This window comes from Triturus cristatus, chromosome 1_1 (genome assembly GCF_964204655.1).
Source record: "Triturus cristatus chromosome 1_1, aTriCri1.1, whole genome shotgun sequence".
In the NCBI taxonomy this organism is placed as follows: Eukaryota; Metazoa; Chordata; class Amphibia; order Caudata; family Salamandridae; genus Triturus; species Triturus cristatus.
Genome location: NC_140579.1, coordinates 32,957,610 through 32,981,784, shown reverse-complemented (window position 1 = coordinate 32,981,784; position 24,175 = coordinate 32,957,610). Strand labels below are relative to the sequence as shown.

General features: G+C 47.2%; 1 protein-coding gene across 2 annotated transcripts in view; it reads right to left on the bottom strand.

The window, feature by feature from the left end:
* Positions 1-6,163: 6,163 nt before the first annotated feature.
* The window catches only part of LOC146869252 (uncharacterized), a 90,142-nt gene continuing 72,130 nt past the window's right edge, over positions 6,164-24,175 (bottom strand). For both annotated transcript variants that reach the window (XM_085646215.1, XM_085646225.1), the window contains one exon: positions 6,164-8,499. In XM_085646215.1, coding sequence (XP_085502341.1) covers positions 7,547-8,499 — 953 coding nt within the window. In that variant the 3' untranslated portion in view covers positions 6,164-7,546. The remainder of the gene's footprint in view (positions 8,500-24,175) is intronic.

Sequence of the window (24,175 nt, the reverse complement as noted above, 5' to 3'; positions counted from 1 at the left end):
AGTTCCCCCTTTTCACGTGCCAACCGCAGGATGGTATCCCTGTCCCGGTAGTTAAGAACCCGGGCCAGGATTGGCCGCGGCGGAGCCCCCGGCACGGGTCGCGGCCCCAACGTGCGATGTGCGCGTTCAACCAAGAACATGGCCGACAGTCCCTCTCCAAACAGTTCACGGAACATTCCTTCCACAAATAGTTCCATATTTCCAATGTTAGTGGATTCGGCAACCCCAATAATTCGTACATTATTTCGGCGGGAGCGAGCTTCCAAATCTTCGTTGCGCCCACGTATCACCTCCAGGACCCTGTCCATTCGGAGTAACTTCTCCTGGGTGTCTCCGTGGCCCTCCTCGCAGTCCGCAATTCTCGCTTCCATCGCCGTGATACGCTCCTCATGCTTGTCGACCCTGTGCGATATGCCATCCAGTCGCTGGGCCATGGAGTCGAGTTTTCCGTCAATTTCCTTTAGGCAGCCCTTAAGGTCACGGAACATACTTTTGACATCATCGTCCGGTGTTGGGTCCAACTGTGTTTCAGGGACCACCGTCTGCGACTCCGGCACCGCTTCGGCGCCACGGAAGGTCTGCTTCTCGAAGGGGAGCTCCTCTGTTTGGCGTCCGATTTCCCCATGGTTCCCCCGAGGGCCCGCCACCTACCAACAATGGCGGTGAGGGGTATCAAGCAACAAGCAGGCCACCAAGCGCAAGGAACGCGTAGGTGGAGTGGTCACCACACAGTCACCCCCTCCACACGAGGAACACCGCCAAGTAGGGAAGACCAGGCCAGCTCTCGTCACATTCAGGGCGCGGGTCTGCGTTAGTCGGGTAACAATGGCGGCCTCACCGTCCTCTCGCAGTGGCCCGGGAGGCAGCCCGGCCGACCTCCCGCTCAGTAAGCCTCTCAATCGCCGTGTCTCCCCGGCCCGCCGGCACACAAGGGTTAGAGCAGGTCGTCGGCAGGTTCCGGCAGCCGGATATCACCTTCTGCGGGCAGGGATCGGGCCCACCAGCGGGCGCCACAGCTTCCTTCTCCCGTCTCCTCACTCCAGCAGGCCCATCGGCCCAGGCATCAGACCAGGGCGCAGACACGCCGGATAGGCCTAGGCAGCCAGTCCGCCAGCTCAGCCTCCCCCCGGTACCAGTTCCCCAGCAGGGGCCGGCCTCAGCACGTCAGGAAGCCACCGCAGCCACTCGGGCGCCAGTCGCAGGGCTCACCACGTCTCAGCTGGGTCCACGAGAGCCGCCTCGTATCCGCCAGATCGCGGCCCTCGACCAGGGTCTCGCGTAGGAGAGGTCTCCGCCCAGCACGGTGCCCAAAAGCCGCTCGGCCAGTCCGGCCGTGTAGCTCCGGATCTCCGAGGCCGATTTCAACCGCAGTGGCACCGCTAGGATCCCCTTCACCTGGGCACTTCCCGCCGTGTATTTTAATGGTCAAAAAGCAAGGCAAAGGTCGGATTGTCTGACGGATTAGGTGTCCGGCCGGCAGAGCCCCGTTACACGGCGGCCATCTTGCAGCTCGGCTCGGCCACGCCCCCATCTCTACAAAGAACTTTAGCTGGACCAAGCATCACCTCTGTACTGAAAGTCATCTCAACTACACCGATACCCGGCATTACATGTGAAACTAACTTTTTCGAGGGAGAGATGCCGCCCTGATTAATACTGGATCGGCAAGATTGTTTAGATCATTATTTCATCTTCCTCTAAATGCATCTCTAGCTCAGATAAGATTGCAATTCGGATTAGTTAATCAAGTATTGCAAGAAAAGGGGCCTAAATAAAAACGTGGTACAGAATAAAGTCATCTTCCAAAAACCAACAATGCCAAGCCGTGTGGCATGAATTACAACAGAATAAGGATGCGCCCGCCTGTACTTATCTTAATCAATCAATTGAAGACCTAGGAATGTTGGCTTCTAGATCTCACGTCCGGTCTTTGATTAACGGATATGAGACACATAAGCAACAAATGTATTTAGAGGCAGAATGGTTGCGGTTCTTCAAAAATTGATTTAATGTATTACCCTCTTGGTCGCACCCCAGGAGAATGTATTGGAAAAAGATGGAATAAGTTAAAATCGGACTTGATCTGCAGACTGTGTAAATCAGGAAATGAAAATATTATACATATTGTACGCCTGGCCTTAGTGGAAGAACGACAATCAATGCTGAAAGTTTTATTCAATGAACGGGGTGTACGAACTTGCAGACATGTAATAATATCGACTTCATCAGACTCTATCCTGAACTGAAAGACATAGAAAAATGCTATGATTTGCTGAGAACAAATTATTATTAGCTATACATAACATGAGAAATTGCATAGTATGGCATATTTCTGCACATCAAGTCTAAATATTGGCACATTTGCTTTTTATCTTTTTATTATTTTATATTAAACACTTCTTTTTTAGAATGATGTATATATATACACACCTAATGAAATACTTATGCATAAATGAAAATGACTTTACCCCTGTCTGTCAGTGCAATTATCTTCCATCTTCAGACCCCTCCGCAACCCCTCAGACCCCCTATCTGCACCTGCCCCACTCCAGGCCCGGACAGAGGAGAGAGCCTGGAAATGTCTGCACAGGTTTCTACTCTGGTGGGAGATTGTCAGTACCTTCTGCTGTGATTGTAGAAATGGACTGAATAATCTGCGGCGGTTAGTGACATGTAGAAATGGTGCTGCGTCATGTGAACATGCATAAAAACGCACTCTACATGTGCACCCTTCTATTATTGCCGCCTCTGTACAGTCGCCCGATCTACTTGCAATGAAGAAAGTTCTCGGTGACCCGGAGCTCTTAAAGTGTCCTGTGTGCACCATGTGTGTTATTAAGGCGGGATGGGGTGTTGTGCCATACATCGTGTGGGGTAAAGCTTCTGTGCTAGTGCCTTCATACGAGTGCGAAGGAGTCTGAAAACAAGTGCTCAGAGACTCCCCTTCTTCCTGTCCGTGCCCGCCATCTTACAGATTCATTTAATGGATTGGGGGAGAGGAGGTCACTCCTACTGCGGCCCCCACTTAGAGGTTTGCGAGGGGCGCCTCTCAGTGTGGGGCTGAGATAAAGGTTTGAGGGATTGGTGGTGTTATATATCCTAGTCCCGCATGAAAGCCTCCCACCACAGCACCGGCTGCTCACGCTCCCCAAAACCCTTGCCCATACGTGATGATGGCCAAGCTACTGGTGGCTTAAAAAGAAGAGCTTCCTGGAATATTTTACTTCGTACAAGAAGCGCCTCGTCATGATCACAGACAATCAAGGCACACTGGTGGCGACTTCCAGGAGCTCACCTCAAACATGCACGGTGATAGAGGCGACTTGCTTCCTAAACCGTCCCCAATCGCTGTGTACTTCTCTTTGAAAATTTGGTGTTTCTGTGATTTATTGCGTCCATTTCATTTGGAAGTGTCTAAAAGTAAAACTGGATATGGTCTGTGCAGTCTGGTACTCAGCTGCCCAAAATGAATCCACTGTAGACAGTAAACCCGCCAGTGGCAAAGACCTTCCAATGACTTGTGACATCATTAGTAACTAAGAATTCACCACTGACCATGACCTCACTAGTTATTTACCTAATTAATTACAGTGAGATTGTCTTTACCACTGAATTGCCTAATCACTGTGATGTCACTAGTGACCGTGATCTCAGCAATTGCTGTGACCTCAAGAACAACTGTGACTTCACCAGTGACTGACATCACTAGTGCATTTGACCTAATTTGTGGCAGCAGCCTCATGGCTGTTACTTCACAAATAACCCGGACTTTAAAATGATTCTAACCTCATCAGGCACTGTGACCTCAGGTACATACATAAGAACAGTTGCAAACTATTAAGAGCTCGCAATAGTCAGCTCACAAAACGTATATAAATCATCAATTTTACCAAACAAACATGATGTGCAAGACAAAATTATGTTATATTACAAAATATTTATTTGATGAGTTAAAGACAAACATTTTAAACAAAACTTAGAGGGTCATGGAAAGGAGAGGAGAAAATTGTTCAAGGGAACGTGTAGAAGAGGGGTGCTCAAACAATTAGAAGGAGTCAAGAGGACTCACAGTTTTCAAAACAGAAGATAAGTGGCATATATTTACACAAATGTACAAAAACTGATAATGAATAAACAGTTCAATGCAACCTGGCCAAATTTAAAAATCATTCGAATTTTTGAGCTGGAACAGGGGAATTGGGGAGGATGGTCCAGGTGCGAGAAGGGATAGCGTCGACATTTCGATCTCACTTAACGGCAACCGAGGGAATTTGGTTCCTCAGCCATGCGGATCTTCCTCAGGACAGGGGAAGGGAAGGAGGGGGAGAGTAGACCCTATAGAGTGAAAACAAGGGAACTTAAAACGAGTACCTATGAGGGTTACCATTACTGAATGTCTGCACATCAAGGGAAAAGGACCCACCTCAACAAGAATCATGTGGTGCTCAAGGGGTCCAATGAATGGCACACCGATACCTGAAAATTAAATAATGACATTGGTTCCCAAGAATGTATAGCAAAGGGTCCTTAATTCTAAAGGAAGGGTATGGCGACTTACCCGAATTGATGACAATATCCAACTCTGTTTGGGATTCAGTTTGTGGTTGGCGAAGAGATGGCGCTATTGAGATCGAGTTCGTAGTAACCGAGCATATAGCGCGGGTCACGTGATTGATTTAAACAATCCAGGACACAGCTTATTTAATACAGCTAAAAAAGGGGAGAAGAGTGAACTAAGTTAAGGATTCTGTCCTGAATACGTTGTCAAGCTCCTTAACCGAGCCGGTTAGAAGGGTAATTACCTTGTGGTGCTGAGAAAAGTCTACGTTCGAAAGAGTAAAAATTAAAATAGTGATAAACTGATTTTATTACCATTTTATTTTACATGCTTTCTGCAGCAGTGCATGGGAGTGGTGCAACACTCCTCCGCTCTTATGTACGAACTGCTGCAGTGACTAAGATGCAACACTTTATCACGAGTAGTGCAAGTCAGTTTGTGTTATGCCCACACATCATCTTTTTCCACTGGTGTGAACTGTGCCTCCTTCTCCAGGTCTGCCCCCTCCTAACAGCCACATTCATTCTCCTGTACAAAGGGGGTTTCACGATGACTCCTCTACTCTGCAGCCCGCATTGTACTATTCCACCCTGGGACTGGCCAAGAGGGCTCTCTTGGGATGACCTGTCTCTGTCCTGTTGCTGCCCATGGGGATCTCTGGGTGACTGAGATTCTAGGCGCTTGATAAGAATTTACACGGCTGAGCCAGATATCACAACTGTGCAGGCTAAGTTCGGGGTCTGAAAGACAAGCCTCTTTCACAAAGCTACTCTCTCAAAATTGTCACTAAATGTCCGGGATTCTCTCCTCACGCCAAGAGCTCTCAGTAAGGTCCTGAGCGCTAACTGTATGTGTCTAGTTAAAAAAGACTTCACATTGGAGAAGCTTGGACGAAGGAGCCAGGCTGATAAAAAAAATAATGTACTAAAAGAAGGTGAAATGCTTTTGCAGCCCTAGAAATGTTGGTGAAACCTCGCGTTTCTTGATCATTCAAACACTGCAGTGCTGGTTTCATGTGGCAGGTGCTGGGCTCGGTTCCACACGTTCACATGAAGCCTAGCTTCAATGCTGATGGCTGTTGAGGGGCAGGTGGGTTAAGCAGCGCAAGGGGCAGTAACATGGCTGTGGCCGGGGATCTGTGCAGCATAAGGGGGCAGTTACATAGCAGGGGAAGGTGAGCTGTACAGCACACGGGGGCAGTAACATGGCAGGAGCAGGTGGGCTGCGTAGCACAAGGGGCAATAACATGGCAGAATCAGGTGGGCTGCACAGCACAAGGGGCAGTGATATGGTAGGGGCAAGCGGGCTGTCACATATTGCAAATCTATGTATAGGGAGCAACCTGTGTAGGTCACACACTAACAGCGCAGGAGAAGAGCATCATTCCTGTCTGAATTCCTCCGTGTTAGAGCACATGTGCTTTGAATAAAGCTTTTTTCACACTTGTTGCACAGAAAGAACATACTTGAGTGCAGCACTTTTGAGTGCAGCATTTCTCGTACTATAGAAAACTCTTTTTACAGCCATGCCCTGAGAGAGCTGCAACCTCCTTGGGGAATTCTCTAGCGATTCTGTAAATACATTTTTTATAAAAGTATTTTCCCATCAGATCAGATAATCTTTATTCTGTATACATTAAATAGTATAACCATAAAAGCATACAATAATATATATTTGAAAAATCCATAAAAATTCATAGGAAATTCAAACAAAAAAGTTAAGTATCATATCTCAAGATATGATTAGCAATCTACGTTCTGCACTGAGTTCCGAAACACTCTGTGAGGTGACACAGAGCGGAGTTTTCTCTCTGGAGCGTCTCAACACTAAGTTGGTAGGCGCCTATGAGAAAAAAATTGGGCGCTATACCTCCTCTCGGCAAGATTCCTTAACGCAGGTGTTAGCAGCTGGTGGCGGCCGCTCACGTTGAGAAATCTGCCACTCGAGTAGAATGTCTGTTCGAGAGGTAGAAAGCAGCAGCGCCCTCTGGTGTGATGCCTGGGGCCATTCGTGCTGATTTTACAGCGTGGGACAAACTTCCAGCACAAAAAAAATCAGTGGGAGCAGTGCGACACAATAGACTTTGCCGCTTATGGAACTCCGCACAGCGCGGCAGAGTTCTTCTAGCACTTCGCTGAGTTCTGCGGAGTGAAACTCCACCCAGGTCTACTAAGCATGGCCTAAAAGAGATGTTCACAGTCCAAATTCATCCTTTTGTGGAAAGACAAGGTTCATATATTTACTGCTGACCACCATAGAAATGACATTAAGTAAGACCCAGGCTAAAAGAAATAACAAAAATATAGAGAAGCACTTAGTGCAGATAAAAACATCAAAGAGTGGACTTTCCTCAATAAGCAAAGTGCAGCCGATCCCTATTGAACAGTTCCAACTACAGGAAATACCAGATGCAGTTATTCCCTTCCACACTAGCTTTCTCAGACAGGTGGCAGTAGGTGAGAATTTATAAACGATCAGGCAAATTAATTTCAACTGAAGAAGCAGTAAATAACACAACGCAGATCTACAACTTATTTTCCCATCACTGGTGTAGGGATTAAACTGTCAATTGATATGAATACTTATTTGAAGTTCATAATACGTTTTAAAAGTTCAGGCCTCGTGAAAATTCTCTTGTGATGTTGAAGATATCTTTTGTGAAACGATCTTTCAACTTCTAGGGTTCCAACCAGTGTAGACAATCTAGGGTCATAGAATGTCCTTTTTAACAAACTTCTTATTGCATTCTGTGAATGCAAATGGCTTATCACCCATGGAACGTCTGGTGACAGTGAAGATCATTTATTCACCAAGCTCTTCTTGTACTGAGTGCAAGAAAATAGCTTCTCATCCATGTAAACTCTACGATGATACTGAAGGTCTGTTTCATACCTAAAACTCTTCACACATTCAATGCATGAAAATTGTTTCTCACCTGTGTGGATTATCTGGCTATGTTTAAAACATGTGCGCTGATTAAACATCTTTTCATAATGATTGCATGAAAGTGGCTTCTTCGTGGGTTCTTAGGTGATGTCGAAGATTTGACCTTTGAATAAAGCTTTTTCCACATACAGTGCACACAAAGGGCTTCTCACCGGTGTGGATTCTTCGGTGACGTTCTAAATCTGACTTATAGAGAAATCTCTTCTCACACTCACTGCAGATAAAGGGTTTCTCAATTGCACCCCTGTGGATTTTCAGGTGGCGTTTAAGTCCTGGTTGGTAAGCAAAGCACTTCCCACACTCACTGCAGGAAAAGTGTTTCTCAATTTCACCATTGTGGATTTTCAGGTGGCGTTTAAGTGTTGATTTGAGAGTAAAGCTCTTCCCACATTCAGTGCAGGCAAATGGCTTTTCATCATTTTGAATTCTCTGGTCTTGTTGAAAGTCTAATTTAAACTCAAAGCTCTTCTTAATATGGCTTCTCTGGTGACGCTGAAAATCTGACTTGTACACAAAGCACTCTCCACATTCAGAGCAAGGAAATGGTTTTTTAAACTCACCCTTGTGTATTTTCTGGTGACGGATAAGCCCTCCCTGCTGAGTAAAACCTTTCCCACATTCAGTGCAGAGAAAGGGTTTCTCACCTGTGTGAATTCTCTGGTGACACCGAAGAATTGACAACTGAGTAAAACTCTTCGGACATTCAGTACAGGAAAAGGGCTTCTCACCAGTATGGATTCTCTGGTGACGGAGAAGATAGGATTTGTGAGCAAAACCCTTTCCACAATAGGTACAGGGAAAGCGCTTCTTTAGTCCATGGTATTTCTGATAGTGTAGATGATTCCCAATTCTTTTAAATGCATTTTTACCATCAGTGGAGAAGGTGTGCTTGTCCTCACTTTGGAGTATTCGATATTGGTTAAGGAGTGTCTTTGGAATAGAGGTCTTGTTTTCATAGCATGTAGTGGACTCCTTCACAAGCATACTTGACATACCTGACATAGAATGAAAAAATAAATTAGGAAGAATATTTTCTTAATTAAACAAAAAACATCTCAGTTGTCCCCTGTGAAAGAGGGACAGTCATAACACAGACAAACAATCAATGATAGTCAAGAAGCAGAAAGATGTCACATTGTTCTCGGATAAGCATGTGCACTGAATGACAAATGTTATTCTGCCCTATTACTGACAAAACTCCATAAGTCTAATGAAAGCAAGTGTTGGATACCTTGAGTGACAAACATGTACCAGTCCGAACAATGGCTGGTGTATGCTCAATGGTGCACAATGGGCATGATGTTAAGCAGGCTAGAGCTGAAAAACCGCCAATCGATTACACAACAACTGAGAACTTCGATCAATCAGATTCTTCAGAGTAGATTACATCTTGGTTGTTAATTTGGGAAAACCATTGTGTAGTTAATATGTTCTGTTAGTCAGGAGTCTTTTGAATGTTTTAAAACAGGATCGCCTGTATATTTTAAGTGTCTCCCCGGACAGCTTTAGTCCTCTGCCTGATAATAGATTATCAATTTTAAAAAAAGACGACTTTGGTTAAGCCACTTCAACTTTGGTTGCTTGCACCTTCAGCCATAGCTTGTGGAAAAGGTCATTCATACGTAGGGCATTTTTTATGTTTTGGTGGTGATTAGCAAAATAGTCTCTCTCCCAGATAAGGAAGCAGCTTCCCCAAATCACTAGTCTGCAATTACACAAGTCAGACGCTGCAGGAGAGTGTCAGAGTAAGTGGGTTTTTCTTCAATGTATGTGTTAGAGTGCCTGGGAGGAGAGTCAAGAGAGCCTGGAGCATGGAAGAAGGGTCCAGGCAGCTGCAAAGAAAGGGAACAGCAGATGGCGTGGGAAACCAGCCTTGGAACCTCCTGCGGTACTGGTAGATGAGGTGCAGGAGGCGGCGGCCATGGACCCAACCAGGGAGGACATTGCCTTTGTAGGAGATCTGCCTGAGACTGCTGGATGGCAAGTTGAGGGTGGACCTACCGATTGCCTAACCCCAGAGAGGCTGAGGTGGCAGGCCGAAACCCAGGCAACTGATGGCACCTCTGGAGATCACCTTATTTACTGGGAGCCTCCTCTACAGTGAGCCTAAAGAGCCTGTGCATGGGGCAACATGTGCTGGTGGTTCACCAATGTTACAGGGCCTTGCTACTGGGTTTGACTCATGGGATATCCCGGCAGGACATCTGGGACAGGACAAGGAGCTTTGACAGGTTTGTCACCCACTTTTATTGGCCCTCGATGAGGACAGTCTCAGATGCTTTCTGTAAGACTCGTCTCACTTACCAAGCCAGTGGGAAGACAGGGAAGAAGCTCAAGGTTTCCCTGACTCCCATGCCTGTTGGCATTTCCTTTGAGAGGGTGGGCATCAACATTGTTGGTCTCTGGACCCCAAAATTGCCCTGGGCAACAGGTTTACCCAGGAGTTGGTGGAGGAGTGTGGCTCAATGGTTAGAGTGGCAGACCCTGAAGCAGAGTTCTGGCCAGGGACCAGGGTTCGATTCCCGCCTCGGCGGGGCTCGGGCTCAATTTCCTCGGACCTGTCTATTCTCGCCTCGGTGCCTATTCTAATCATGGGCCCCACGCTGCAACTCTGGGCAATAGCTTGCTTAGCCTCCACACCGCCCCAACAGCGCTAAGGATGCCTGGCTTCACCCTGGGGGTGCCCAGGAGTGGACACTTCACAGGGAAAGCCAGGAGGGGTTCCACAGCGGTATGAGTATCAGCGCCAGGAAACCGCTAAGGCGACACCGCAAGGTGGCTGTCTGGTGACAGTGCGCTCTATAAATACCTTGACATTTACATTTACCATGCCACATGCTTTCCAAAGATCATCCCTCTGAAAATCATAACTTCACCTGCAGTGGCTAGGGCCTTGATGAGTTTCCCCAAGCAAGTGGTGTCAGACAGTGGCATCAACTTCATGCCCATGTACATGAAGTTCATGTGGAAGGAATGTGAGGTAACCTAGATGTTCTTCACAACTTATCACCCCTAGACTAATGGGATTGATGAGAGATTCAACAAGACCCTCAAGGACATGAGTATGGACCTACCGGAGGCCATGTGGTGGAAGTGGGACGTCCTCTTGCCGTGCCTACTCTTTGCATACATAGAATAGTGTAGAAAGGAGTAGGACGGAGCCTTCTTGAACTCCTCCATGGTCACCCAGTAATGGCGCCTCTCAGTTTAGTGAAGAGGAGGTGGGAGCAAGCTCCAGAGAAGTCCTCTCAGGATGTGGTTAGCTACATGCTAACCTGCCGCAACCAAATGCAGACGTTCTGGAAAAAGGCTTCTGATAACTTAGAAGCTAGCCAGAAGTTGACAAAGCAACAATATGACCAGAAGGTCACTCTGGTTGAGTTTTAGCCAGACCAGAAGGTGAGAGTGATGGCGCCAGTTGAGCACAGGGCCCTCCAAGATCATTGGATAGCGCCCTATGAGGTGATTGAAAGGAAGGAGTAGGCTTCATACCTGGTGGATCTCAAGACACTCAGACACCCCCTATGGGTCCTCCTCCTCAATTGCCTGTAGCCCCACCATGGGGCATCTCGAGTGGGCTGCTGCTGCTGAAATTGTAGCCATGGTCTGAAACCAATGGTTGGATATTTGAAGCAGGTTTGTCCCAGTGGGGCCACGGAGCTTTGCAGAAGAGGCCTGGACCTGCCATCTGTGACCTGAGAGGAGCCCTGAAGAAGTGCATCTCCTTTCTCTTCTATCATGGACAAAGAGTTGCATTCTTTCAAGGGCCATTTAGCGGACCTCCTGTGTGACTTCAGAGACTCGACAGAATTCAAGAGGCCTTTTCTTGGAAGTACCCAGCTCAGCAGTGGCAGCTTACTAAAATTACATTTTCAATATATTCAATAAAAATTCTGACATAGTCATTAGATTTCATTGTTAATAAATATAAAATAGGTGCTTGAAATGTGTCTGTAGCTGGTACAGGGCAAAAGTCACCACGTTTTTAGTGACGGATGATGGAGTAGAGGGAACCTCTCCCTGATCTTGTGTCATCCAAGGAGAGAGATGGGTCAGTGGATGGTGTCAACCTCTCCCCTACTCTGACCCCAGAGCAGCAGAGGGACTGTCGCCAGCTATTGGGACAGTGTCAATCTCAGTTCTCCCTCAGCCCTGGGCTTACTAACCTGTATACCCACGATACTGACACTGGTGACAGCTCCTCTGTCAAAAACAAATCTACAGAGGGTCAGACAAGGTGAGGGACAGCACCAAGGAGTGGGTCTCCAAGATGCTGGAGTTGGGACCACTCCAGTAGTCCCTGGTCCAGCCCAGTGATGCTGGTTCCAAAGGCTGTCCCACCGGGCACCAGACCATAACTCCAGTTCTGTCTGGAATACAAGGGGCTCAATTAAGTGACCCGTCCCTTCAGATGATGAGCTCATTGATGGGAACTGCAAAGTTCCTGAGAACTTTTGTACTGACTTGAGGCTCCTGGTAGATTTCCCTAACTGAGGTAGCTAAATTGAGTATAGCGTTTCCACACCAGAGGCCACTTCGAATTCAAGGTAATGCCCTCTGACCAGAAAAATGCCCCTGCCACCTTCAAGAGGCTGGTGAACCAGGATGTGGCTTTAAATGGAGGTCTTCAGAGCTCCTTACCTGGATGCCACAGCAGTAGCAGTTGGTAAGACACCCGTTTCAGCTCCAGGAAGTGCTTCAGGTTCTGCAACACGCAGGCCTTAATATCAAGGCCAGTAAGTTTCAGATAAGGCAGGGGTCTATAGTGTACTTGGAATGCCTGATGGGCAGGGGTAAGGAGCAGTCCCTCCAGGCCATGATAGAAACCATTATGGCCTGGAAGCCCCCCAAAAGGCAGACAAAAGTGAAGGCATTCCTGGGCCTTACTGGTTACTGCAGGAGGTTTGTCAAGGGGTATGGTACCACTGTTGCACCTTTGAGTGAGTTGACTTTGAAGAAGGAGCCAAGAAAGGTGATCTGGACAGAGGAATGCCAGAAAGCCTTTGACTTCCTCAAACAGGCCATGTGCACATCCCCTGTAATCAAGGCCCCGGACTTTCCCAAAGAATTTATTGGGCAAACTGATGCCTCACAGTATGGCATTGGGGCAGTATTGTCCCAGTTAAATGAGGCAGCCCTAGACTAACTTGTAGACTTCATCAGTAGGGGGATACTTCCCCAGGAACAAAGATGGGATTGCCATTGAGAGAGAAACCTTTGCTGTGATTTGGGTGCTGAAGAAGCTGTGACCATACCGGTTTGCCATTCACTTCCGGGTTCAGACAGATCAGAGGCTCCTCAGATGGTTGATGCAGATGATGAAATTGTTGAGGCCGTCCATCTTCCTACAGGGAATAGAAGTTATGATGGAACACCGTCCCGGGTGAGACCACGTAAATGTGATGGTATCTTTAGGTATTTCTACCTTATTGATGAGAACTCCTGGGAGATTGGGTAGTTCTCTTCGCTTTCAGCTGGGGAATATGTTCAACACTTACATATTATGCACCCAACCTTCTGAGTAGCAACACTTAGAGGTGAGTTATTTAATATTTAAAATCGGGTTTTACTACAGGTCAAAACAGTGATTTTGACATGGGTTCATGAGGCGTTTGGTAACCCGCAGGGGATAGTGTGCAGGGCCTGCAGGCAACACAACACCCACACACAGCAAAAGGATTTGCACAGCATGGGTCTTGGCACCCACAGGGTTGGCTGCAGCAGCCAACCCCCGCTGTGCATGGGCAACATTTTTTTAAAGATAAATATGTAAAGTGAGGGGTGGTCGTCCACTAGGGGTTAGGAGCCCATGGGGGGAGTTGGTTGCTGGGCCTGGCCAGAGGCCAGGCCCTGCCGCCAACCCACAACTGCACACGACCAAAAGCTGTGTCCATTAGGGTAGCCGGGAGTATATGATTAAAAAAAAAACACAGAATTGTATTTGGTCCCGTTGTGGGTGACCCAGAAGACAAGCTAGTGACTCATCTGGCTCCTTATATTTCTTGTCCAGTTTAGGAACCACTACTGCAACTGTAGCTGGGGTCTGCCTCAGCTTACTTGTCTCTTTGCATGTCGTCACAGTCATATAGACAGTCATTTTGTCTGACTGCCATAGGAAGCTCAAATCTTTTTACAGTGCTTTCAACCAGGGTATGAGTTACTAATGTTGTCCGGTGTTGAGTCAATCGGTGGAGGTGTTGTTGCATCTAGCACCAGCAGAAACAATCATCCTACTCCTCTCCTCTCTGTATATTTGAGCTAGGCAATTATCCTACCTCGTGCCCCAACAAAACTTTAACTCGTTCACTCGCCATCCATTGCTAATTACTTCCCGTATTACGTCACGCATGACGTCCTATGACATCATTGATGACAAAACTGTGCATGGCCGGACGTGAGTTATAGTTACTTTAGGGTACGAGTTAGAGTTATTTGTATATTTCAGTGGTTTTGTTTCTTTAAAACGGTACATCTTAACGGACATTAACAACTAACTGTAACTTCCCTTTAACCTTTGTTTTTTCATTGAAAGAAATATAAATATAATATCAAGTCAAGTCAAAAAAACTTTATTTCGGCTATACAGCCATAAAAGTACAATACATATTACAATCCATAAAATATAATTGATTATTCTTACAGAAGTGATGGAGTCAGCAGAAATATTCAAAACATCAATGAGTTCATAAAGAATAGTATAATGCATTCTTATTATAATATTGGCTCTCGCCACATAATCTATCCGACCCCCCCAAGATTGGCATACATAATTATCAGAATATTACAGGTCACCTTAGTGGGAATTATAAAAGTATTAAAACCTGTTTTTTACAAAAAAATAAGTTAAAAAAAAAACATTAAAATTGTTTTACCTAAACAAAAATGTTATTACAATTCTCTGGATGAAGCTATATAGAAACATAGGACAGTTACTTTATTAGCGAATAACCAGCATCTAGTTACGCCCAAGCTCTTTCCCCTTTAAGATACCTCCACGTATGCACCGCCGCAAATAGAAATTTCGAGGTAGCGACTACAAATAAAGGAAGTGTTTCATATTTAAGTAGCCTAAAGACCTCAACATAGTTTCTAAGCCAAAGGTTCCTACAAAGTTGGAGGATTCACTTCGATTTGGGCCTAATATAAGCAGGACAAACGAGCGTCACGTGGAGTTCTGTTTCTTCGGAGTCAGAGCAGCCAGGGCAATCAGCCTTGGTTGCACCCTTCCATCTATTCGTAAATGCACGGAGCGGTAACGTACCGTGCCTAAATTGTAAATACAATTTTTTAGCCATGAATGGTTGGATGCTATCCAGGGCCAATTCTAATTTGTACTGCTGCTTAAGATCCAAAAACTTGATGTCAGACAGCATGAATTTGTACTTTGTGTTCTTCAAAAGCAATCCATCCTCAATGGGATTAGGGGCGTACTTCTTGGTAATCCCAACAACTGCCTTATAAAAATATTCTCTGTAGCCGACAGAGTATAAAATGGGCTATGTCCCCAGAGTTCAGCTCCGCATAAAGAGGCTCCCCTCGCTTGGATTTTATAGATTTCTGCCGGGGGACCAACCACTTTCTGGGTGCAGTTTTTGTGAACTTTCAATATACCACCCATTGACTGTGTTAATTTCAGATTGGCCTTCTTAATTTGAGTCCCTCAATCCATCTTGTCATTAAGTGTAATACATAGGTAATCAAATATGGATACTCTCTCTAGGGACCTACCCTCCATTTGGGGATGCGAACAATTAATGGTTTTGGCGTGGAAAACCATATATTTAGTTTTCTGAACATTTATTTCCAAATTTCTATTCCTGCAGAATGCGCTAAACTCATCCAATACACGCTCCATACCCATTGATGATTTAGACAGGAGCAGCGTGTAATCAGCAAACATTAAAGCCGGTATTTTACGATTAGCTAGCCTTGGTGAGTCCATGTACTTTACTGCCAAGAGGGTCTCAATTAAGCCATTTAAAAAGAGGGAAAAAAGGGTTGGCGCTAACACGATCCCTGCCTTACCCCCTTCGCCACAGGAAAAGGAGCAGTCAATTCTCCTTTCTTACCGTATCTTACCATCGCATAGGTGCCTTCATGTAGGCGCTTCAATAATTGGCAAAGATAGACCGGTACTCCCATATCGGGGAGAAGACCCCATAACTGTTCACGCTGAACCATATCAAAGGCGGACTTAAGGTCCACGAAAGTTAAATTAAGGCTACCCCCATCCAAAGTTACTGTTTTCCAGTGGATTAATTGCAATGTAAAAATCTGGTCGATGGTCGAGGTTTTAGGCCTAAATCCCGCTTGCAGCGGGGTTAAGACATTCATCTCGTCCATCCAAGATTGCAATCGCCCCAGGAGAACACAAACAAATATCTTTTGTGAAACATCAATAAGGCTTATTGGCCGTTAATTTGCTGGGTTTAGGTGGAGCCTTTTTTTTTAAATTGGGATAATTTCCGCACCAGCCCAAGTCAAAGGGAGTGCCATACCCTGAATGATAGCATTGAATAGTATCTGTAGATAAGGAGCCCACACCACCTGTTCGTTTCTGAACAGGTCATCAGGAATTCTGTCCAAACCCGGTGCCTTATTAGGAAGTAGTTTGTACAATTTTGGACGTTAACATGGCGCTGGGCAAAGTGGTGGGTCGCTATTTAGGGGAATTTGATCTATGTCTACTGATCCATGTACTACAGCTTCATCCAGAGGCATGGAATATAAAACTGTAAAATGTGATCTCCACGCTTCTTTCCCCAGATTTGGTTCAATAGCTGAGTTGCCTTCGGAGTGGCCAGTTTTAACCAAATTCCAAAAGCCTCTCATATCTCTAGTGTCCAAAGCTATCTTAATTGCTTCCCATTTTTCTTTCTCCCAAGCTGCTTTTGCTTCAATAATGGTATTTTTATAGTGTGACCTGTCAATTCTGGTACGTATAGGGTCCTTATTCTTAACCCCTAGTACTAGTGTGCGTTTTGCTTCCCTACACGCTTTATTAAACCAAGGGTGTTTAGGTTTGGGATCGTAATTGTTATTATTTCCATGATTATAAAAGAACTCTTACAACTTTGAAATCATGTCCCGCTGATTCATATTTATCATCAACAATTATTCCTGGCCTTGATGATTTTCGGACACACAAAAATCAGTTTCTAAATAAGGAATAGATTGTGTGTACAAAGAAGCCATTTTTTCATTAGATGTAGCAAAACTCCCCCAGCGCACTTTTCTACCCCCTTCTATTGTAATTAGGGTTGGGGGAGGTTGAATTAGCAACCCCTGATCTCTCATGAGTTCGGAGTAGGCTATCACAAGTACCAATGGATTGTGATCACTTTCACATCGAGGATGGACCACAAAATCCTTTTTGTTTTTTTAAACTTTATTTATTCAGTTTCCAATAAACATACACAACTTTCATCACAGGCGTACATTACAAGGAGCAAATAAGCCAAACAGTGTTCACAGCGTTTACAGTGGCATATAATCATCATGTTAGTCCGGATGGGTCTAGAATAGTGTTCCGGCTCTGTATTCACAGGTTGGGGAGAAAAAATAACAATACTGAGGCAGTGCATACGTATCTTAACCTTGACTTGTATGGCGCACCCGGGTACCCACATCAGCAGCGCCAGAGCACACCCTCAGCTGTAATTCACCAGACAATGACCTTATTCGAGAAGATTACCATGTCACAAGTAATGGAAAGACGGTTGCAACCCAGGCCCCAAGACTCCAGGAGTGCTAATTTCCACCTCCCATAGTCTCCACAAATTATGTTGCGGACTCCATGGTGGCAGCGACGGTGGCGGCGTTCGTATCCAAAGGGTGTGCAAGATGATAACTTTTTAGGGGCTCCCATATATCAGCGGGTTTAGAAGCAGTAGGAAGAAGTTCTGCGTATCTGAGCAACGTGTCCTGACAGTATAGCAAATCCTGTACCCATTCTTTAAACTTTGGAGCTCTGCTCCTCCCCCAACGACAAGCCACACGCCTCTTTGCCAAAAGGAGAGCGACAGTTATGAATTTACAGTAAGGCCTTCCTATTAGTTTGGTATATCCCAATAGCGCTTGGAGTGGAGATGGAGTTAGGGGGGTATCAATCATCTCAGAAAGGGCCGAGTATACCAGCAGCCAGTATCGCGCAACGTCAGGGCACTCCCAAGCCAGATGCAGAAAATCTGCTGTTGGAGCACGACAGCGCTCACAGAGATCATCCACTCGGAGGCCGAATCTATGCATTTGAACGGGGGTGCAGTAAAGTCTATGAAGAAATGTATAATGAATAATCCTGATTCTACTGCTGGACAAGATCTGCTCAGTTTGCTGGCAGCAAAAAATCCAGTGTGCATCTTCTATGAGTGCGCCCAGCTCTTCCTCCCACCTAGCGCGCGCTTTGCAAGGCCCGGAGTTGAGTGAGGTGTGCATGGAGTGATACAATTTAGAGACCGCGTGTGCTGGAGAATCAGCCTTTAGCAGCTGGTGCAGGGGATCCAATGTAGGTGGTTCGTCAGGGAACGTCTCAGTCACTGCCTGAATCCCACTTCGGAGACGGATATATAGAAAGGTGTCCAAGGAGGTAGGTGTCTGGTCCCCAAACAGATGCGCTAATGAGCGAAAACATCCCCCCAGGTCTTCACTTTTAATTTGGTCATGACATTTTTAAACAATTGTTCCTGCAGCAGAGGCATGGAAGGGTGGTACACTAGAGGGAGCAGTGGAGAGTAGGCAAATGTCGTCAGGGCTTTTTGTGCAATATAACGCCAAGCTAATATGGAGCAGGATACAGGGGTGTGATATGTAACCTGTGCCTCGGGTTTACTAAATAGTGCCCCGGGTTTACTAAATAGTGCCCCTTCAAGCGGGACAGGGTCTGCCAGCCAGTGTTCGGCCGCAACCTGGGGCATAAAGGGGGGGGGGGGCGGGGGGGTGGGGGGGGGATGGATCCAGTAGTAGACGAAGTGGGCCTGCGCGCTTTGATAATATAGCTCAAAATCCGGTAAATCAATACCTCCCTGAGCAAATGGGCGGGTCAGGGTGTCCCAACTCAAACGAGGGCGTTTACCTCCCCAAACTAGCCTGATGAGCTCAGTGCGTAAGGTTTTAAAGAAAGGCTTGCCCGGGTGAAAGGGAACATTTAAAAATAAATAAAGGAGTTTCGGGAGAATGACCATCCTAATGAGGGACGCTCGTCCCGCCATGGAGAGAAGGAGCGTGATCCATCTCGCCACGCAAGTCTGGATATGGTCCATTGCACGTCCATAGTTCAGTCGCATTAATTCTTCACGATCCCGGGAGATCATTATTCCTAGATATCTGACTTCACTGTCACACCATTGCAATGGGTAATCGAGTGGGAAGATTTTTGCCGCCTCAGTAAGAGGGAATATAGTGGATTTACCCCAATTAATATGAACCCCAGACAGGGCAGCAAATCGTATGAATTCCCTCAAGCGTGGGTTGAGATTATTGGATGGGTCTCTTACGTAGAGCGTAATGTCATCCGCGTATAGGAATATCAGGACTTGTCTCTGGAAACAGCGCAGAGCTTTATCCCGGTGGTGCTGACAGAGCCTGGCCGCCAGAGGCTTCATGGCCAGGGCGAATAAGAGGGGAGACAGGGGGCAACCCTGACGCGTGCCTCGTGATATTGAAAAGGCCTCGGATACCCTGCCGTTAATACTCACCCTGGCTACTGGTTTATGATAGAGGATTGTGATCCACTGCAGAAACACTGCAGGGAGTCCCATATTGCGTAATATACAAAGGAGGTAGTCCCACTCCAGTGAATCAAAGGCTTTGGTGGCGTCTAAAAAGACTGCCACCATTGGTAATCCAGAGTCGACATTTTGCAGGATCGAGAAGAGGGTACGTAGGTTGTGTGAGGTAGCTCTACTAGGAATAAACCCCGCCTGGTCAGACAACACCATTCCCTCTACCAATAACTTCAGGCGATTAGCCAATACTTTTGCCAAAATCTTGGCATCGCAGTTGATAAGGGAGAGGGGCCGATATGAGTCGCAGGCTTGGGGCGGTTTCCCCGGCTTCAGCAGGGAGATGATTAGGGCCTCCTGCATCGACGGTGGAAGTGTGCCTCCACGAAAACCTCTCTAAGCACAGGAGCCAATAGATCCACATAAACCTTGTAAAAATCTATGGGCAGGCCGTCTAGGCCAGGCGCCTTCCCGGATGCCATCTGCCCTATTGCATCCCGGATCTCGTCCAGGCCAATGGGCGCTGACAAGAATTCTTGCTGATAGTCTGGTAGCCATCCCAAAATAATCTCTCTCAGATACTCGTCCATTTCCAGGGGAACCTTTCTGGTAGTTGTATAGAGTGATGCATAGTGAACTGTAAAGGCAGTTATGATCGAGTGTGTGTCGCGCAACGGTGTTCCTCCCTCACCTTCCAGCTCCAAGACATAGTTAGATTGCCTAGGGGGCCTCACAAATCCCGCCAGCATCCTTCCCGGGCGCTCGCCCTCTCCGTATGCCCTAGCCATGAAGTATTTACTCCGGAAGTGAACCTCCCTACCGGCAGTGGATTTGTAATCAGTCAATGCGGTTCTGAACTGGTGTTGTGCATCTGCGTTAGCAGCAAAGTCCGGAAGAGTTTCCAGTGAGCGCAGTGTTTGCCCCAGTTTGTGCAACGTGTCTCGCAGCGCACGCAGTACTCCTGAGCTCTTGGAAATACAAATACCCCGCACGGTGACCTCCAGTGCCTCCCACATAGTTGCCATACAATCCACCGACCCCTTATTATGCATTAAAAATTCTTCAAGCTCTTGACCCAGTTCCTTTCGGAAGAGCTCATCAAGTAGTATGTTGGGTTGCAGTCTCCATGGTGGTGGTCCCCCCACTGTGTCTATTAGCCTGAGCTTAGCCAGGACCGGGGAATGATCGGAAAATGTACGTCCAACATGTTGCGCCGCCACTAAAGAGGGGGCGAGCCCTTGAGAGATCATGATGTCTAGCCCAGGAAGCGTGTGCGGCATTCCAATGTGTGCCTTCCGTCAACGTCGGGTGTAAGTGCCACCATGTGTCTATAATATCCTGGTGATCGTATAGATCACGCAGATATCTGTGCGTGTTAGTGTAATGATGGGCGGAGGGGTTAGATCTATCTACTACTGGGTTAATGACTGCATTAAAATCTCCTCCCCATACCAAATGAGTCGAATCGATATCTTTTATCTTGTACCGGAGGACGAGGAAACTGCTAGGGTCATCACTGTTCGGGCCGTAGGAGCAAGCCAAAGTAAGAGTTTCATTACCAATCCTGCCCCATGTTAAACAATACCACCCCTCACGGTCCACAGCATCCCCCAAAGGAATGTATGGGGTATGTTTTTTTTATCAGGATGGCAGTACCTCTAGCATAAGAAGAATAAGGAACAAAAACAGAGTACGCAGCCCATCTAAAAGCAAAACTACCTTTGCGAAGTGGGTCCATGTGGGTCTCTTGTAAGAATACAATGTGCACCTTTAGTCTATCTAGAGCATTAACTATCTGTCTGCGCTTCCTGGGGTCGCCCAGCCCCCTAACGTTCCATGTAAGAGTGGAGATCACTCCCCCCAAGTTAGTATCTCTGTTACCGTCACACATCCTGTCCCCCCAAGGAATTCAAATGACCAATGAGAGCACTGTCACCAGCCAATTCTATTGTGTCTTTTTCACTGACCAATTTGGGTATTAACTCAAAGGTGTGCTTTATATCGCCATCTTCAACATTCACAACAATAACATTTACTGTACCAAAAGTACGCCCTCCCCCACCCATGACGACATCCCAATCATGTCGGGAATGCATTCCCACCCGTCCAAAACCAAGAAACCAAATTGCAACCATAGAGGGGGAACACCCATTGTGGGGGACGAAACGGGTCCAGACCCGCCCTCCATCTCCCCGATATTTCACCCGCTGCACGCCAGTCTCGTCGACTAGCGGCGACTGCGGGAGAGGGGGGGGAGAGGGGGGTGGCAAGGAAGTGCCAGGGCGAACAGTAAAGGGAGAAAAGTGACAACCCTTAAACAGCCGGAACATTACAATGCTTGGGGGTGCAACTTAAACCAGCATGTACCATAGTCTCCGCCCAGCGGACAGAGTACAGACAGTCGAATGAGGCTAGGGACAGAGCCAACAAAGAAAGACAAAGAGAGGTCCACCCATCAGTCCAATGCAGAGGTAGGAGAGCGGGACCTAGCCCGCCCCGACGGGGACCGGGTAGTTCCAGGGGATCGCCCATTTTCTTTTAAAAAGTTTTCCACTTGCGATGGGTTGTGAAATAGGATCTGTTTGCCCTGGTGGACTATACGCAGCTTGGCCGGATACAGCATCGTGTATTGGATATCACGCTGGAGAAGCCTCTTTTTTACCGCTGCAAACTTTCGCCGCGCATCCTGCACCGACTGCGTGAAGTCCGGATAGAAGGAGATCGTGGCGTTTTCAAACTGTACCGGTTGTTTTTCACGGGCTAGTCGTAGTAGAGTGTCCCGGTCCCTGTAATTCAGAAATCTGATGATGACCGGTCTAGGGAGTGCACCGGGTATGGGCCGAGGGCCGAGAGAGCGGTGGGCCCGCTCGACAACCAGTTGCTTAGAGAATGCCTCCAGGCCAAAGATATCAGATAGTAGCTGCTCAATAAAGGTTTCCATTCTGCCCACATTGGTGGATTCGGCCAACCCAATAAGGTGAACATTGTTTCGGCGCGAACGCGCTTCTAAATCTTCGTTTTTATCTGCGATCACCTTTAGGAGCCTCTCCATTTGCGACATTTTGGTGGTGCTGACCGTGGCCCCATCCTCCAACCCAGAAACCCTCTGCTCCGCTTCCTTCAATATCTCTTCTTGTTGATCGAGTCGGTGCGCCACGGAGTCAAGGCGTGTGGACATGGTGTCTATCTTAGGTGAGACACCATGAGTGAGTAAGAGCGCCTTCCAGTCTACCTCAGCGTCATCCCCGCCATCTGAGTCGGCACACTCAGCTGAGGGTGTGCGGGATTTTTTCTTTTGAGACTCAAACGGGAGCTTAGATTGCCTGGTGTCGGTTTTACCCATGTTGGCGGCAGGAGTTGGGCAGGCCGTGGCGACAGGACAGCAAGTTGGGGGCCTTCAGTTCGCCGCACCACCCAGCAGAACCAACAATTGCACCTCCGCAGACAGCAGTATTGGGTACCTCGAGGCATCCACCCCAAGCCCCAGTAGGTGGGAGGATTTAATGCAGGGTCGTGTATACCTCCGGTGTACTACAGGCTGGCCCCTGGCAGGTGAAGGGATGTGTATAGTGCACGTGTGGCCTCCACGCAAACAGTCTCCTCCTCCCTTACAATCGGTGGGAAATAGCAACCAAGCAGCAGCCCCTCAGGTGAGCCAGAATCAAATATTAAATGGGGCGCATGGGATTCAGCATGACAGAGTCTTTGGGGGCATCACCGATTCTCCACCCACATATGTATCTCTCAGTAATGGCAGATCTCGTCCTCCGTTCCAGTGTCAGGGGGCCGTCGGGTTCTGAGTGTGAATGTTCTCGCCCGCTTGCATCCTCCTCACCTCATTCAAGTCGCGGATCCCGCAGCTCCGTACCTCCGTCACCAAGGCCTCAGGCGACAGCTCCGCGGCCTACTCTGTCCCCACCTGTGCCTTGCGGCCCGTCGGCTCCAGCCAGTCCCCAGTCTTGCGTGCCCGCGCACGCCGCGTCCACAGAGTCCCTGCAGCCCTTCCGGCAAAGAATGCAGCGCTCCGCGCTAAGGATCGGAAGCACGAATCGGTTCAAGCCTTTAACAGATTATGCCTGCACCCAATCCGCTCCAGATTCCCGGACAGAAAGCAGATTTTGGTGCCACAGGATGGAATTAAGGGTATTTTATTCGCCCGGCTGGAGAGAGCCTCACAGGTGTGCGGCCATGTTGGTCTGGCGCCACCTAGCGCCCCCCATGGACCACAAAATCCTTGATTCTAGACCAATTCTCAACATCTACCAGAATATATTCAATTGTAGAAGCCTGCCCCAATTTATTAAAAGTTGGGCTTCCCAGACTGTCTGAAGAAAATCTACCATTACAAGCCCTTAGCAAATAAGTACGGGTAAGTGAAGTCACTTGAAGAAAAAGCGGGGTGCACCCCCTTGTTGGGTAGATTTTACAGTCTGGAATTGACCACACAGAGTCTTCTTCACTTGTAACGTTGACATTTAAGCCATTAAGAGGTTTGAAGTGGCAATTGAAATCCCCCCCAACTATTGTATGGACAGATTCTGGTATAGTAAGAAGAAAAGAGGCCAATGAATCTATGGTCTGTGAAGTTTGCCCCATCCTCACAGGGCGAGAATATACATTGATAACAGCCAACTTAAATATATCATCAAAGAAAAGGAGAATGCACTGGATATCCAGAGATTCCGTATCTAGAACTTTAATTGTACAACCCAAATGAGTAGCCACCCAGATGCAGAGGCTCCCCGAGGGTGTCCCTCTAGGCCCCTGCAAGGCTGGAATACAATATGCAGCATAACCTATTCTATACAGTGGTTCAATGGACCACGTCTCTTGAAAGAGACAACTCTCATGGGTGTCAATGTATTTCTCCCAATCAGGGAGTTCCAGCTTGGAAGTAAGACCTGCTATATTCCAAGATAGAAGCCTTGTATTCTGCGAATCTATTTTTTTT